This window comes from Oncorhynchus masou, chromosome 16 (assembly GCF_036934945.1).
Source record: "Oncorhynchus masou masou isolate Uvic2021 chromosome 16, UVic_Omas_1.1, whole genome shotgun sequence".
NCBI classification, from domain to species: Eukaryota; Metazoa; Chordata; class Actinopteri; order Salmoniformes; family Salmonidae; genus Oncorhynchus; species Oncorhynchus masou.
The window spans coordinates 7,380,086-7,398,454 of record NC_088227.1 but is presented as its reverse complement, the minus strand read 5'-3'; the positions used below and the strand labels follow the sequence as shown (position 1 = coordinate 7,398,454).

Below are 18,369 nucleotides of genomic sequence, written 5' to 3'. Positions count from 1 at the left end.
TAAAAATCTGAACTAATAAAACAACACTTGTTGATCTTTGTACGTGTTGATATAATATTCATATTTAATGGAGAGGAAAAAACGTTTCCATAAACTGCTTTATACTATTCTAATTCAATGAAGAAGAAAAAAGTGTTTCCTCCTCAACTGCGTTTCCTCCCTCCAGACAGCAGATGGCGATATATGTCTATCAGGCATTGTTTCTAGTGTGACGTATTATCTCGTGGACGGAACGCTTCTTCAACAACTGCAGCCACCTCGGTAGCTCGCTAGCCAACAAAGTCGGAACATTCAAGTTCTTTAGACAATTTCGTGCTTTATTTGCCACTGATTTAAGCATACTTATGTGGAAACAACTAGCTACCCAGTATAATTTAATATTTACGTTGTCACTCAACCCGCTGGTCGGTTAAGTTAGCACTAGTCTGGTCGCTAATGCTAACTGTCGAACATCCCCGAACATGAGTTCACTAAGCTACTCTCCTCATTCTAAAGAAGAGAAGGTCTGCTGGACGGAGGAAGAAGCTCTCGTGAAAGAAGAAGAGGAAGAGAAGGATGTTACAATACAAAAACAAGTAGAGGGTGAGACTGTTACCGTGAAAGAAGAAGATCAAGACGTTACAGTCAATGACGCCTTCAGGGTAAAAGAGGAGGAGGATGTTACTGTGAAAGAAAAGGAGGAAGATGCAGTTTTGGGAGTGGAGGATGAAGTGAAAGAAGATCAAGACATTTTTGGAATGAAGGATGAAGAGGGGGAGATCACTGTCACATTAGAGGAGGACGAAGAAGAGAAGACTGGAGAACTGATTAACACCAGTAAATACAGTGAGTACTATCTAATAAAACAGGGGCATTGATCTGATTTACACCAGTAAATACAGTGAGTACTATCTGATAAAACAGGGACATTGATCTGATTAACACCAGTAAATACAGTGAGTACTATCTAATAAAACAGGGACATTGATCTGATTAACACCAGTAAATACAGTGAGTACTATCTGATAAAACAGGGACATTGATCTGATTAACACCAGTAAATACAGTGAGTACTATCTAATAAAACAGGGACATTGATCTGATTAACACCAGTAAATACAGTGAGTACTATCTTAAGAGGCACAAATTCTGTACTTGTTGAACTAATGTGTATAAACACAAGGGAAACAAGTGTTTTGAGCAAAATAGTGTTTTTTACAACTGCAAACTTGGAGTGAGTGATGTCATAGTAAGGCATTCAAGGAGTTGGCTTGATGGGAAGTCATGATGTCATCCAATAGGCGACAGATCTTCTTGTGAATATTCATAATTCTTTTTAAAATCCTTCATGTTCTGTCAAGTTGGTTGTTGATCATTGCTAGAAAGCCATTTTCAAGTCTTGCCATAGACTTTCAAGACAATTTAAGTCCAAACTGTATCTAGGTCACTCAGGACATTCAATGTCATCTTGGTAAGCTGCTCCAGTGTAGATGTGGCCTTGTGGTTTATGTTATTTTCCTGGTCATACAGTTTTCTTGTATTCAGATCTCTGAAATGCACTCTACCTACGTAACATTTAGTGTCTCCTTATGTTACGCTGGGAAAACAGTTTTCATGGGCACAGAAATCCTAAATCATTTCAGAGTTTGCTAAATCCAGTGGTTTTAACCGAGAGTCACTTTAACCTTATTGACAACACCCAAGTCGATACTGTCGTTAACGCGGTTCTTCAATAATTACACACTATTCTTAATATTGTAGCTGTTTAGTTACAGTCACATGTTCAACTATCATCAGCTGATCCAGGATATAATTTTCTGGATGCCAGTCGAATGACAAGCATCACGACATGCAACAACAACCAAAGTGCTTCTCCATTCATTACTCTGGGAATGACAGATATGCTGTGCTCCATGTTGGATCCAACATCCCTAACAAATTGACGTTATTGTCTGCTTGGTTTACAGTAGGGTCTCGTTAGTCTGTTTGCACACAGAGATACTCAGCTCATAATGTGTAGAGAACTGTTCCTTGATGGACAGGCTATTGTACAACACACAGAGCTATTTTCCTTTATTCAGGACATTTAGAATGACAACACATTACAGAGTAGCCTAGTGGGATTATTCACAAAATGATCTGGTGATCAGGTTATGAAATGTCATGACAAAGACATTTTAGTTTCCTTGTTTCACCTGAAATATTAAATGATTTATAGTCCGTGGTCTATGTTGTTGTTGTTAGGTGAAGTTATGGGTCCTACATCAGGTCTTTGTTGTTGTTAGGTGAAGTTATGGTCCTACAGTAGGTCTATGTTGTTGTTAGACCTACTGTAGGACCCATAACTTAATCTAACAACAACATAGACCTACTGTTGCACCCATAACTTCATCTATGTTGTTGTTAGGTGAAGGTGTGGGTCCTACAGTAGATCTATGTTGTTGTTAGGTTAAGTTATGGGTCCTGCAGTGGGGGTATGGCAGGTATTCCCAAACTGGAGTATGCCGTGAGGGGTAAGCCAAATAAAAATGTGATTCACATTTTTAAAAATTAACAAATAATACATTATCTTCACATTATCAAACAGCCTGTTTATATTTTCTAACCGGGTGAAGTTTTTTTCTTACCTAGGTGGCCTCGTTTCACTTCCAAAAATTAAATTCAATCATCTCATGTTCAGCGAAATAACAACACAATGTCAAATACAGGTAGCCCAGTCAAATAATTATAATCCAATCACATTAACCATTAGTCTCTCGCGGGAATTCCACTAACGGTCCGTATGTAGCGAAACGTAGCTGCTGCTCATGTTGGTATCTGTACTGATGGCGCAGGGAGACATAGTGGAGTGGTAACGCGCGAGCAAGCAGTTGCTCCCGACGCCACTTGGGTACACTGCAACATCCACCGAGAGGCTCTTGCTGCCAAGAGAATGCCTGACAGCTTGAAAGACGTTTTGGGCACAACAGTGAAAATGGTTAACTTTGTTAAAGCAAGGCCCCTGAATTTGCGTGTATTTTTTGCACTATGCAATGATATGGGCAGCAACCATGTAACGCTTTTACAACATACTGGTTATCAAGGGGCAAAGTATTGACGTGTTTTTTAAAACTGAGAGGCGAGCTTAAAGTTTTCTTTACTGACCATCATTTTCACTTGTCTAACCGTTTGCATGATGACGAGTTTCTCACAAGACTGGCCTATCTGGGTGATGTTTTTTTCTCGCCTGAATGATCTGATTCTAGGATTACATGGACTCTCCACAACTATATTCAATGTGCGGGACACAATTGAGGCTATGGTTAAGAAGTAGGAGCTCTTCTCTGTCTTCATTAACAAGGACAACACACAGGTCTTTTCATTATTGTATGATTTTTTTGTGTGCAAATGAACTCAAGCTTACGGACAATGTCAAATGTGATAGCGAAGCGCCTGAGTGAGTTGGGTGCGCAATTACGCAGGTACTTTCCCGACAAGGATAACACAAACAACTGGATTCGTTATCCCTTTCATGCCCTGCCTCCAGTCCACTTACTGAAATCTGAACAAGATAACCTCATTGAAATTGCAACAAGCAGTTCTGTGAAAATGTTATTTAATCAGAAGCCACTGCCAGATTTCTGGATTGGGCTGCGCTCGGAGTATCCTGCCTCGGCAAATCGTGCTGTTAAGACACTGATGCCCTTTGCAACCATGTGCCTATCTGAGAGTGGATTCTCGGCCCTCACTAGCATGAAAACTAAATACAAGCACAGACTGTGTGGAAAATGATTTAAGACTGAGACTCTCTCCAATACAACCCAACATTGCAGAGTTATGTGCATCCTTTCAAGCACACCCTTCTCATTAACCTGTGGTGAGTTATTCACAAATTTCAATGAACAAAGAAGGTTTTATATGTAAGATAGTTAAATGAAGAGCAACATTATTGATTATATTATTATGTATGCCCTATTCCTATAAGAGCTCTGTCAATTTCCACAAGCCGGGTTGTGACAAACTTATGTTTAATAAATGTATGTATAGTGTGTGTGTGTGTGTGGCAGGCTTACAATGATGGCAAAAAAACAACATTTGAGTGTGCAGACCCTGGTGCTAGAAGGGGTACGCAGCTGGAGCTTTCCTCATTAGCAGGAGTTTCTATAACCAAATTGCCCTCATGTTGCAATTTTAACAAACACAGAAAGGGGTCGATATCTGCCACACTGCTTAGGGGTTAGCAACTTTAACGTTTATCCTACAATCATCGATGTTACTACTAATGTGAAAACAAGACAAAATATGACTTGTTGCTCACTTGACTGTCTTAAGACAATTGTCAAATAATTTAACAGACGTCAATTGTTGTACAACTTCATGGGTATGCTCTGGGCATCACCTTTTACCTCAAACAGTGGATTTCTGCTGTTCTGGGTCTTTAACCATCTGTCTGACTTTGTCGTCCACACAGGAGAGGGACGGGACTATCATGGATCCTCTGGGGAGCTTGAACAAAATCATGATGCTGACAAGGCAGGGAAGAGTCTCTCCAGATCAGAACTTCTCAAGAAACACCAGCAGAGACCCACAGGAAAGAAACCTCACTGCTGCTCTGACTGTGGGAAACATTGCAAATCTTCATCAGAACTTAAAAAACACCGGAGAAAACACACAGGAGAGAAGCCTTATAGCTGTGATCAATGTGGGAAGAGTTTTACTAATTCAAGTAATCTGAAAACACACCAGAGAACACACACAAGAGAGCAGCCTTACAGCTGTGATCAGTGTGGCAAGAGTTTTACTCAGTTATGCAACCTGGTATCACACCAGAGAACACACACAGGAGAGAAACCTTATCGCTGTGATCAGTGTGGCAAGGGTTTTGCTCAGTCAAGTAGCCTGGTATCACACCAGAGAACACACACAGGAGAGCAGCCATATAGCTGTGATCAGTGTGGCAAGGGTTTTACTCGGTCAACCAACCTGGTATCACACCAGAGAACACACACAGGAGAGCAGCCTTATAGCTGTGATCATTGTGGCAAGGGTTTTATTAATTCAAGAAACCTGGTAACACACCAGAGAACACACACAGGAGAGAAGCCATACAGCTGTGAGCAATGTGGGAAAAGCTTTTCTCGGATAGGATACCTTAAAGGACACCAGAGAACACACACAGGACAGAAGCCTTATAGCTGTGATCAGTGTGGCAAGAGTTTTACTCAGTCAAGCAAGCTGCTATCACACCAGAGAACACACACAGGAGGGCAGTCATATAGCTGTGAGCAATGTGGGAAAAGCTTTTCTCGGATAGGACACCTTAAAGGACACCAGAGAACACACACAGGAGAGAAACCTTATAGCTGTAATCAATGTGGGAAGAGTTTTACTCATTCAAGTAATCTGAAAACACACCAGAGAACACACACAGGAGAGAAGCCTTACAGCTGTGATCAGTGTGGCAAGAGTTTTACTCAGTCAAGCAACCTGGTATCACACCAGAGAACACACACAGAAGAGCAGTCATTTAGCTGTGAGCAATGTGGAAAAAACCTTTCTCAGGGAGAAAGCCTTAAAGAGCACCAGAGAATACACACAGGAGAGAAGGCTTATAGCTGTGATCAATGTGGCAAGAGATACTCTCATTCAAGTGGTCTGATTAAACATCAGAAAATACATGCATGATATCCACAGAGTGTAGAATGACCTCCAACACCAGACCTGGGAATGATCTCCAACACCAGACCTGGGAATGATCTCCAACACCAGACCTGGGTAGTAGAACACAGTGTGGAATGATCTCCAACACCAGACCTGGGTAGTAGAACACAGTGTGGAATGATCTCCAACACCAGACCTGGGTAGTAGAACACAGTGTGGAATGATCTCCAACACCAGACCTATATACATCAAATCACATTTTATTTGTCACATACAGTTGTTTAACAGATGTTATTGCGGGTGTAGCGAAATGCTTGTGTTTCTAGCTCCAACAGTCCAGTAATATCTAACAAGTAATATCTAACAATTCACACAATCTAAAAGAATGGAATTAAGAATATATAAATATTTGGGTGAGCAATGTCAGAGCGGCATAGTCTAAGATACAGTGGAATAGGATAGAATCTAGTCTGTTCATTATATACATCTACATGATGTGTTGTTACACCATGTAGGAGCAGTGTAGACCTAGTCTGTTCATTATATACATCTACATTATGTATTGTTACACCATGTAGGAGCAGTGTAGACATAGTCTGTTCATGATATACATCTACATTATGTATTGTTACACCATGTAGGAGCAGTATAGACCTAGTCTGTTCATTATATACATCTACATGATGTATTGTTACACCATGTAGGAGCAGTGTAGACCTAGTCTGTTCATGATATACATCTACATTATGTATTGTTACGCCATGTAGCAGCAGTATGGAGGTACAGTGGGGGACAATTGTTGACACCCTTGATAAAGATAAGATAAACGACTCTATAAAATAAAGAGTTCAAAAGTAAGCTATATTGAATGTTAAAAACAATAAAGGGAAATTATATGATTTTATAATAGTAAAATTGCTCAGAGAAAGAGATTTACTTTAACATGTAATTATCAAAAGGAAGGGGTCTGAATTATTGCCACCCTTGTTTTCAATACTCCAGCACCCTCCCCTTGGGAGGATAACAACACTGACATGTTTTATGAGATTAGAGAACACATTAGGTGGGATCTTAGACCATTCCTCCATACAGAATCTCTCCAGGTCCTTGATTTATTTAGTCTGCGCTTGTGGACTGCCCTGTTCAATTCAAACCACAGGTTTTCAATGGAGTAGAAGTCTGAAGACTGAGATGCCCATAGAAAAATGTTGATTTTGTGCCCAATTAACCATTTTTTCGTGGATGTTGATGTGTCTTGCTGGAAGATCCACTTATGGCCAACTTTCATTCTGCTAGCAGAGAGGTAACCAGGTTTTGGGCTAAAATATCCTGGTAGTGGGTAAAGTTAATTTATTTTATACAGTAATTTTTGCTCATCTTTATCAATGGGTATCAATAACCATGTACTTATTTTGATATCTAGTTATTTGAGTCAGAAATACAGATGTGGGGTAGATGTAGAGTTGGTTTTAAATTCTCATTAAAAATCTGAACTAATAAAACAACAATTGTTGCTCTTTGTACGTGTTGATATAATATTCATATTTCATGGAGAGGAAAAAACGTTTCCATAAACTGCTTTATACTATTCTAATTCAACGAAGAAGAAAAAAGTGTTCCCTCCTCAACTGCGTTTCCTCCCTCCAGACAGCAGATGGCGATATATGTCTATCAGGCGATGTTTCTAGTGTGTCGTATTATCTAGTGGACGGAACGCTTCTTCAACAACTGCAGCCACCTCGGTAGCTCGCTAGCCAACAGTCGGAACATTCAAGTTCTTTAGACAATTTCGTGCTTTATTTGCCACTGATTTAAACATACGTATGTGGAAACAACTAGCTACCCCGGGAAACAGATAAATGTTTTGAGCAAAATAGTGTTCTTTACAACCGCAAACTTGGAGCGAGTGATGTCATAGTAAGGCATTCAAGGATGGGAAGTCGTGATGTCATCCAATAGGCGACAGATCTTCATGTGAATATTCATTATTCTTTTTAAAATCTTTCATGTTCTGTCAAGTTGGTTGTTGATCATTACTAGAAAGCCATTTTCAAGTCTTGCCATAGACTTTCAAGACAATTTAAGTCCAAACTGTATCTAGGCCACTCAGGACATTCAATGTCATCTTGGTAAGCTGCACCAGTGTAGATGTGGCCTTGTGGTTTATGTTATTTTCCTGTTTATACAGTTTTCTTGTATTCAGATCTCTGAAATGCACTCTACCTACGTAACATTTAGTGTCTCCTTATATTACGCTGGGAAAACAGTTTTCATGGGCACAGAAATCTTAAATCAATTCAGAGTTTGCTAAATCCAGTGGTTTTAACCGAGAGTCACTTTAACTTTATTGACAACACCCAAGTCAATACTGTCATTAACGTGGTTCTTCAATAATTACACACTATTCTTAATATTGTAGCTGTTTAGTTACAGTCACATGTTCAACTATCATCAGCTGATCCAGGATATAATTTTCTGGATGCCAGTCGAATGACAAGCATCACGACATGCAACAACAACCAAAGTGCTTCTTTATTTATTACTCTGGTAAAGACTGTTATGCTGTGCTCCATTTTGGATCCAACATCCCTAACAAATTGATGTGTTATTGTCTGCTTGATTTACAGTCGGTTCTCGTTGGGCTGTTTGGACAAAGAGATACTTAGCTCATAATGTGTAGAGAACTGTTCCTTGATGGACAGGCTATTATACAACACACAGAGCTACTTTCCTTTATTCAGGACATTTAGAATGACAACACATTACAGAGTAGCCTAGTGGGATTATTCACAAAATTATTAAATTATTTATAGTCCTAGGTATATGTTATTGTTAGGTGAAGTTATGGGTCGTACACTAGGTCTATATTGTTATGTGAAGTTATGAGTCCCACAGTAGGTCTATGTTGTTGTTAAGTGAAGTTATGGGTCCTACAGTAGGTCTATGTTGTTGTTAGTTGAAGTTATGTGTCCTACAGTAGGTCTATGTTATTGTTAGGTAAAGTTATGGGTTAATTTGTTAAAAGGCTATTTTTGCAGTCAGCCTAAGAGAACTCCCCTGAGGTTCCCCCATGGTGGTGAATTGCTTAATGTGTGTTTCGTTGAGTAGCACTCCTGATCTTGCGCTGATTGTGCGCTGTAATATTCAGAATACATTGTGAAAATTAAAATCTTCGCTCACCATTTTTGCTCCAGGCAGATATATTACATCCATAACTAGCGGTTTCTTCATTAGCAGGGAGGAGTTTCTACAACCAAATTGCATGTGCATCGCCATCATGCGCCAATTTTAGCCAACACAGAAAGGGGCCTATATTGGAGACCAAAAGTTTGCATGTGCGCCATCGTGCATAAATGTATTTTGTCCCCCCAAACCAAACGCAACCACAACACGCAGGTTAAAATATCAAAACAAACTGAACCAATTATATTATTTTGGGGACACATCGAGAGGCATTAAACATGTATGCCAATTTAGCTATTTAATTTGTCCTGAGATATAAACATTGAGGTGTTATTTTACCTGAAATGCACAAGGTCCTCTTCTCCACCAATTAATCCACACATAAACGGTCAACCGGATCGTTTCTATTCATCTCTCTTCCTTCCAGGCTTGTTCTTCTCTTGACTTTATATTGCGATTGGCAACTTTCATAAATTAGGTTCATTACCACCACTGACCTTGTTCGTCTTTCAGTCACCCATGTGGGTATAAGCAATGAGGAGATGGCACGTGGGTACCTGCTTCTATAAACCAATAAGGAGATGGGAGAGGCAGGACTTGCAGTGCGATCTGCATCACAAATAGAACTGACTTCTATTTTAGCACTTAGCAACACAGACGCTCGTTGGCACGTGCAAGCAGTGTGGGTGCAATAATTGAATAATATAGATTTCTAAATTGATTTTGCAACGCTCGCGCACTTGACGTGAGCGGTGTAGTCAGCCTGTTTAGGATTTCAACAACTTTAATAACTTACTACTAATGTGAAAACAAGACAAAATATGACTATTGTTTCTAACTTGACTGTTTTAATTCTCAAATTTAACAGATGTCAATTGTTGTACAACTTCATGGGTATGCTCTGGGCATCACCTTTTACCTCAAACAGTGGATTTCTGCTGTTGTTGGCATTTAACCATCTTTCTGACTTTGTCGTTCACACAGGAGAGAGACGGGACTATCGTGGATCCTAAACAACATCATGATGCTGACGAGGCAGAGAAGAGTCTCTCCAGATCAGAACTTCTCAAGAAACACCAGCGGAGACCCACAGGGAAGAAACCTCACTGCTGCCCTGTGGGATATGTTTCATAAGATCAAATTCACTAAAAGTACACCTGAGAATTCACACTGGAGGGAAATCTCACTGCTGCCCTGACTGTGGGAAAAAATTCAATTCTTCAGTAGACTATAAAATAATTCACACTGGAGAGAAACCTTTTGGCTATGATCACTGTGGGAAGAGTTTTATTCGGCGACAAACCCTAAAAACACAGCAGAGAATACACACTGGAGAGAAACATTATATCTGTAATCAATGAAGGAAGAGTTTTTCTCGGCCAGACAGCCTGAATATACACAAGCGGACACACACAGGAAAGAAATTGTATAGCTGTAGTCAATGTGGGAAGGGCTTTACTCCATCTAGCCAGCTGACGTTACACCAGAGAACACACACTGGAGAGAAATGTTATAGCTGTGATCAATGTGGGAAGGGTTTTACTCTAATTAACAGCCTGGTGTCACACCACAGAACACACAGGAGATAAATCTCATAGCTGTATGTTCAATGTGGGAAGAGAGACACTGGTAAAAGATCTCTGATCAAACATCAGAAAATGCATGGAGTTGTTTCATGACATCAATGAAATAATGTCACAATGTAGAGTATTTTAATGATGTCACAATGTAGAGTATTTTAATGATGTCACAATGTAGAAGCCTAAACGTTTGCCCCCCTGTTCTGTTGATTTCAGCTATGGATTTTAGCCTCAGAGGAAACATCCAGGCTCTGAATTGAAAGAGTACTATTTATGAGATTTAACAAAAAGTGACGAACAAAAAAAAGAGTTGTGTTACACCTACCACGTTGGTGACACACTTGAATCAAAATGCAACACTTCACAATGTAGCTAGCTGTTTTCTACAAATTGTCCTCTAACCAGGGATGTACACATTTTTCCCAGATTCCGTGTGGTTTTTGAGCTGTTAGTTTTAAACAGGACATGCAACCTCATCTCCCTCCTCTCGCACAAATGATTTTAGCATTATATTGATGAGTTATGACAAATTAGTGTTGGGTTCCTTTGTTTAGTGACCCCTACATTTAAATGCATCACTCCAAAATGTAGCTGACTGTCTTCTGCAGGTTGTCCTCTAATCAGTGAGGTAAAAGATATCTCCCATTTCCATGTATTTTTAGTTTCAACAACACGTACAACCTGATTTCTCCCCTAATCGATATCAGTGATTTATTGCTACTTGTCAAAACAACAGCATTTATGGTGCTTGTATAGTTTATCAGGTGCTTGTTTAAAAAAAAAAAAATACAAGTAATATGATTATTGTGGCAGATGTTTGTGTAGATAGCACATGTTATATTTAGGTTTTCAATTTATCCCAAACTGTTTCTGCATATTGGTTATTGATTTGGACATGTTAAAACTGTGTTTTGACATTGGGCTATCCCACCTAGCAAATGTAATTGAAAAGACGTTGAAAATAAGACTGCAATCAAATATTCGATGTTTACATTTCATGTAACATTTAGTAATGGTAATTATTTATGCAACCAACTGATCATTTTTTGGTACAATTATATGAACTTTGTTGCCCTTCTTTTAGAATATCACGGATCATTCTCAGATGTGCCAACCCAAATGTACTAGAGCATGACATTGGGGACTGGGCCTCGATCCAACAACATGCTTATCTAGTGAACCCTGAAACGAGAGAGAAGCTCTGCAGTGAGGTGGAAAGTTACTACGGAAATTGCAGGAGTTTCCAAGGGGATGAGAGTTCTAGAAGCTAGTGGGTTTTAGGAAGAAGAGAGTTCTAGAAGCTAGTGGGGAAAAATGAGTTTTATTTCTTGTTTTTAATTGTTGACAGCCAGTAGACACCATGTTTTATATTGGTGAAGGTGAAGCATTGTAGTTGATTATAATGTGAAATGGAAGTTGTTTTCTGATGGTGGTGCACAAACTTGTCCAACAAAAATATAGGTAATATTTTCTAATAATTGCGCCAACAGTTGTTGCCTTCTCACCAAGCTGCTTGCCTATTGTCCTGTTGCCCATCCCAGCCTTGTGCAGGTCTACAATTTTATCCCTGATGTTCTTACACAGCTCTCTGGTCTTGGCCATTGTGGAGAGGTTGGAGTCTGTTTGATTGAGTGTGTGGACATGTGTCTTTTATACAGGTAACGAGTTATAAAAGGTGCAGTTAATACAGGTAATGAGTGGAGAACAGGAGGGCTTCTTAAATAAAAACTAACAGGTCTGTGAGAGCCGGAATTCTTACTGGTTGGTAGGTGATTAAATACTTATGTTACTTAAAAATCATACAATGTGATTCTCTATATTTTTGTTTTAGATTCCATCTCTCACAGTTGAAGGGTACCTATGATAAAAAATTACAGACCTCTTAATGCTTAGTAAGTAGGATAACCTGCAAAATCGGCAGTGTATCAAATATTTGTTCTCCCCACTGTAGCTACATCCATATTTAGACTTTTTAAATTGGTTAATTTATAGCCATTGGTTCTTGAAGAATATAACACACGCCTCATGAGCTTAGTTCAACTGTTTACCCCATCAGAACCCCAAATAAGCTTTTTTTTCTCTAATGGCTAGAAACAATGTAAATCAACTCTGTATAGCCTCAACATGGTAACCAATAATGTTGATATCATGGATGGTCAGTCCTTGCATCCTTAGGTCTGTCTATGAATTTGAGAGTAGTTACATTTCTCCAGCCCCATCCGTCATCTCATTACCAAAACAGTGGTGGAATTACAATTTTGTTATTGTTTGAACTGCAGATTGGTTGATTTGATTGTGTGGGTTTTTTAAAGGGGCAACCTAGGATTTAAACAGCAACAAAATGTCAGCCCTGAGACTTGGTTTGGTAATCAGATGGGGGCTGGAGAAGTGTAACCACTCTCAAATTCATAGAGAACGATATTGTAGCAACCGTAACCCAACACCTACTGACCTCGTCAAGAAGTTCAGACATCTTTGCATAACAGTTATAAGGTTTTGACTTGACAGTCGCTGGACCCAGGTTTGAGTTCAGCTCAGGGCTTCCCCCTGAATTCACTACACTTTAAATACAAGGACTGAATCAATCCATAAGGTCAAAATCATAGTTTTAACCAGGTTTCGAGGCAATACAGTTGAAATATTTGAAGCATTTACAAGTTACACTACTGTTCAAAAGTTTGGGGTCACTTAGAAATGTCCTTGTTTTTGAAAGAAAAGCTCACAAGTCCTCAACTGACAGCTTCATTAAATAGTACCTGTAAAACACCAGTGTCAATGTTAATAGTGAAGAGGTGACTCCGAGATGCTGCAAAGAAAAAAACATATCTCAGACTGGCCAATAAAATAAAAGATTAAGATGGGCAAAACAACACAGACACTGGACAGAGATATTTATTTTTTTGCAACTCTGTCTAGAAGGCCAGCATCCCGGAGTCGCGTCTTCACTGTTGACGTTGAGACTGTTTTTTTGCGGGTACTATTTAATGAAGCAGTTGAGAACTTGTGAGGTGTCTGTTTCTCAAACTAGACACTCTAATGTAATTGTCCTCCCACTCCTCTTTCTATTCTGGTGTTAGGTTCTAATTTTTCAGAGTAAATAACTCACGGACACTAGAGAAGCTTAACCAAGTTTAATTCTTCCCAAAGGGTCGTTAAGGCTGTAATTCATACCAAAACATGTTCTCACCATCACAAGGATATTATACCCCACTTTGGACACTCCTTCTCTCCAATCCTTACATCTTCTGGTTCGACAAGAAGAGGGTAACAGGATACTAAAACCTTATTACTCCCTTCAGGGGATCTGACCTCAACCCCTCTTTAGCCTAATCCACAGATGTCCTCTTGTATCACCTATTGCACTCCTGTGACTCTCTCCCGTCCACCCAGCACATTCCACAGCCACTCTGTCTTTCTACAGATATCACTCCTTTATATACTCTTGATTCTGATCTATCATGTCTTTAATATCTCAATGTTCAAAGTTTACCCTGAATCCAACACTGGTTAGAGCCAGTGTGCTCTGTTCTGTGAAGGGAGTAGTACACAGCATTGTACGATATCTTCAGTTTCTTGGTAATTTCTCTCATGGAAAAGCCTTAATTTCTCAGGACAAGAATAGACTGACGAGTTGTAGAAGAAAATTCTTTATTTCTGGCCATTTTGAGCCTGTTATCGAACCCACAAATGCTGATTCTCCAGTATTCTCAACTAGTCTAAAGATGGCCAGTTTTATTGCTTCTTTAATCAGAACAACAGTTTTCAGCTGTGCTAACATAATTGCAAAAGGGTTTTCTAATGATCAATTAGCCTTTTAAAATGACAAACTTGGATTAGCTAACACAACGTGCCATTGGATTTTAAAAAATCAGCTGTTTCCAGATACAATAGTAATTTACAACATTAACAATGTCTCCACTGTATTTCTGATCAATTTTATTTTAATTGACCAACAAAAATGTGCTTTTTTTTCCAAAAACAAGGACATTTCTAAGTGACCCTTGAACTATTGAATGGTAATGTAAATTCTTCAAGAATCAATGGTTATATAGTAAATCTTTCTATAACTGCCAGTGTAGATTTCCTGTGGGAGTCAAATTATTACATAAGTCGTTGTATTCAAAGACCTCAATGTCTTGCCAGGAGGGTGCAAGGTGCTGTGTTGTTGTCTGCTGCCAGGACTTGTGTGACAGCCTTTTCCTGCTCCAGGACTGTTTCCATCATCTGCAGTGGAGATCCCCACTTTATCAGGGATTCTGTGATGAGCATGTTGAGGGGCAGGCTCAGTTTATCCTGTGGACTTGTCGGGGCCTTCTGCTTCTTCCAACTATAGGAAAAGTTGCTGACCACTTTTTGCATTTAATCCATCTATAGATTTACATACTACTGTTGTGATTAAGAGAGCTATATTGCTTTAGAAAACAAGATTGTTTATATAGTAGGATATTTATTATTGAAAGAGAGGAGATATTGAAACCAGAGGCTAATGTATAAATTATAAATAAAAGCAATGTAATATTTGCATATTGCACACATTTACAAATTACAAATATGATAGATATGCATAGCGGTATATATTCTGCTTAACATATAAGAAGGATCATGCAGTGTAGTCAGCTATAACTTTAAACAGAGGAGATAAAGAATACAATATTTATTCTGCAATTTAAGTTATGTTGTTTTTAAGTGAGGTTATTTTTCTACCTGCTCTGTGTTTTGGATGTTTAAACTTACCAATAGCAATGTGTAGCCTGTGTCTTGTCCATTTGTTCAGCTCCAATGCTTTGACCGTGTTCCATCCATTGTCTTGTCCATTTGTTCACATGCAGGGTTTTCAGGTGGTTAAAAAGATTGCTGGTGTTTCCACCTTTGGCGTTGACACAACTTACATAGTGCTGTTTGTTGGCCGAGGTCGGATATCTTAAAGCAAAACCAGTTCCAAACGACACAGGCCCCCTTTTTTGAACCATTTCTTTGTTGTCCTGCAAATCAACCTCAATACATTATTTTCCTTTACTTCAGGCATCACCTTTTACCTCAAATAAAAAGTGTATTTCTGCTGTTATGGGACTTTAACCATCTGTATGACTTTGTCTTTCACACAGGAGAGAGAAGGGAATATTGTGGATCCTCTGGGGAGCCTCAAAAACCTCATGATGCTGACAAGGCAGAAAAGAGTCTCTCCAGATCAGAACACCCCAAGAAACACCAGCAAAGACCTAGAGGGGAAAAATCTCACTGCCGCTCTGACTGGGAAACATTTCAAATTTTCATCAGAACTTAAAATACACCAGAGAACACACACAGGAGAGAAATCTTATAGCTGTACTCAATGTGGGAAGAGTTTTACTCAGTCAAGCAGCCTGATAGTGCACCAGAGAACACACACAGGAGAGAAAAGTTATAGCTGTACTTAATGTGGGAAGAGTTTTACTTAATCTGGCTATCTGAAAATACACGAGAGAGCACACACAGGAGAGAAACCATTTAGCTGTACTCAATGTGGGAAGAGTTTTACGACATCTGGCTATCTGAAGATACATCTGAGAGCACACACAGGGGAGAAATCATTTAGCTGTACTCAATGTGGGAAGGGTTTTACTCAGTCAGGCAACCTGAAATCACACCAGAGAACACACACGGGAGAGAAACCTTTTAGTTGTGATCAATGTGGGAAGAGTTTTATCATATCTGGCGATCTGAAGATACACCAGAGAGCACACACAGGAGAGAAATCGTATAGCTGCAATCAATGAGGGAAGAGTTTTGCTGCCTCAAGCTATCTGAAGATACACCAGAGAACACACACACAGGAGAGAAACCATGTATCTGTGCTCAATGTGGGAAGAGTTTATCTAAAACATTCTGATAGCGCACCAGAGAAGACACAGGAGAGAAATAACCTTATAGCTGTGATCAATGTGACGAGATTCTCTGATAAAAGATTTCTGATCAAACATCAGAAAATACATAGAGTTGTTTCATGATATCAATGAAATAATGTCAATGTAGAATGTTTTAACATTGTAGTAATAGTATTTTAATGATGTCATAATGTAAAACCCTAAACGTGTGCCCCTTGTTAGATTGATTTATGCATGACTCAGGGGAAAAATCCAGGCTCTGAATTGAAAGAGATTTAACAAAAAGTGAGTAACAAAAAAGAGCTGTATTACACTTACCGCGTTGGCGACCCACTTGAATCAAAATGTAGCTGTTTTCTACAAGTTGTCCTCTAACCAGGGATGTACACATTATTCCCAGATTCCGTGTGTTTTTTGAGCTGTTAGTTTTAACAGGAAGTGCAACCTCATCTCCCCTCTCTCGCTCAATTGATGTCAACATGATATTTATATGAGTGATGACAAATGTGTTGTTTCTCTTTGTTTAGCGACCCCTAAATTTAAATGCATCAATCCATAATGTAGCTGACTGTCTTCTGCAGGTTGTCCTCTAACCATTGAGGTAAAATATATCACCCATTTCCATGTGTTTTTTGTTTTGTTGTGTTAGTTTCAAGAGCAGGTTCAACCTGATTTCCCCCAAATCGACATGCATTGCCATGGCTCTTAATTTCAAATCAAATTTTATTTGTCACGTGCGCTGAGTACAGTGAAATGCTCACTTACAGGCTCTAACCAATGGTGCGGGAAAGAAAAGAAGGTGTGTGTGTAGGTAAGTAAAGAAATAAAACAACAGTAAAAAGACATTTGAAAACAAGAGTAGCAAGGCTATATACAGACACCTGTTAGTCAGGCTTATTGAGGTAGTATGTACATGTAGGTATCGTTTTAAAGAGTAGCAGAAGCGTAAGAAGAGTGGTCGGTGGGTGGTGGGACACAATGCAGATAGCCCAGTTAGCCAATGTGAAGGAGCACTGGTTGGTCGGGCCACTTTAGGTAGCATGTACATGAATGTATAGTTAAAGTGACTATGCATATAAGATAAACAGAGAGAAGCAGCAGCGTAAAAGAGGGGTTGGGGGTGGGAACACAATACAAATAGTCCGGGTAACCATTTGGTTACCTGTTCAGGAGTCTTATGGCTTGGGGGTAAAAACTGTTGAGAAGCCTTTTTGTCCGAGGCTTGGCACTCCGGTACCGCTTGCCATGCGGTAGTAGTGAGAACAGTCTATGATTGGGGGTGGCTGGGGTCTTTGACAATTTTTAGGGCCTTCCTCTGACACCGCCTGGTGTAGAAGTCCTGGATGGTAGGCAGCTTTGCCCCAGTGATATACTGGGCCTTACGCACTACCCTCTGAAGTGCCTTGCGGTCGGAGGCTGAGCAATTGCCTACCAGGCAGTGATGCAACCGGTCAGGATGCTCTCGATGTTGCAGCTGTAGAACCTTTTGAGGATCTCAGGACCCATGCCAAATCTTTTTATTTTCTTGAGGGGGGAGAAGGCTTTGTTGTGTCCTCTTCGCGACTGTATTGGTGTGTTTGGACCAATCTAAATTCCTTGTAGACAACAAGGAATTTTAATCTCTCAACCTGCTCCACTACAGCCCCGTCGATGAGAATGGGGACGTGCTCTGTGCTCCTTTTCCTGTAGTCCACAATCATCTCTTTAGTCTTGGTTATGTTGAGGGGGTTGTTATTCTGGCACCACCCGGCCAGGTCTCTGACCTCCTCCCTATAGGCTGTCTCGTTGTTGTTGTGATCAGGCCTACCACTGTTGTGTCATCAGCAAACTTAATGATGGTTTTGGTGTCGTGCCTGGCTATACAGTCGTGGGTGAACAGGGAGTACAGGAGGGGACTGAGCACGCACTCCTGGGGAGCTCCAGTGTTGAGGATCAGCGTGGCAGATGTGTTGCTACCTACCCTCACCACCTGGGTGCGGCCTGTCAGGAAGTCCAGGATCCAGTTGCAGAGGGAGGTGTTTAGTCCCAGGATCCTTAGCTTGGTGATGAGCTTTGAGGGTACTATGGTTTTGAACACTGAGCTGTAGTCAATGAACAGCATTCTCACATAGGTGTTCCTTTTG

General features: G+C 39.9%; 1 protein-coding gene, 1 long non-coding RNA gene and 1 pseudogene across 2 annotated transcripts; all 3 read left to right on the top strand.

The window, feature by feature from the left end:
• The first annotated feature begins 229 nt into the window (after positions 1 to 229).
• LOC135557389 (zinc finger protein OZF-like) lies at positions 230 to 7,126 on the top strand. The gene is made up of 2 exons (XM_064990613.1): positions 230 to 825; positions 4,430 to 7,126. The coding sequence occupies exons 1-2, from the start codon at positions 462 to 464 to the stop codon at positions 5,641 to 5,643; spliced, it is 1,578 nt and encodes a 525-aa protein (XP_064846685.1). The 5' UTR covers positions 230 to 461; the 3' UTR covers positions 5,644 to 7,126.
• Positions 7,127 to 7,336: 210 nt separating this feature from the next.
• LOC135557391 (uncharacterized) lies at positions 7,337 to 12,187 on the top strand. The gene is made up of 2 exons (XR_010458206.1): positions 7,337 to 7,593; positions 9,787 to 12,187. It is a non-coding gene; the product is annotated as an uncharacterized LOC135557391 (long non-coding RNA).
• Positions 12,188 to 12,374: 187 nt separating this feature from the next.
• On the top strand, positions 12,375 to 16,251 carry LOC135557148 (zinc finger protein 239-like; annotated as a pseudogene).
• The last annotated feature ends 2,118 nt before the right edge of the window (positions 16,252 to 18,369 follow it).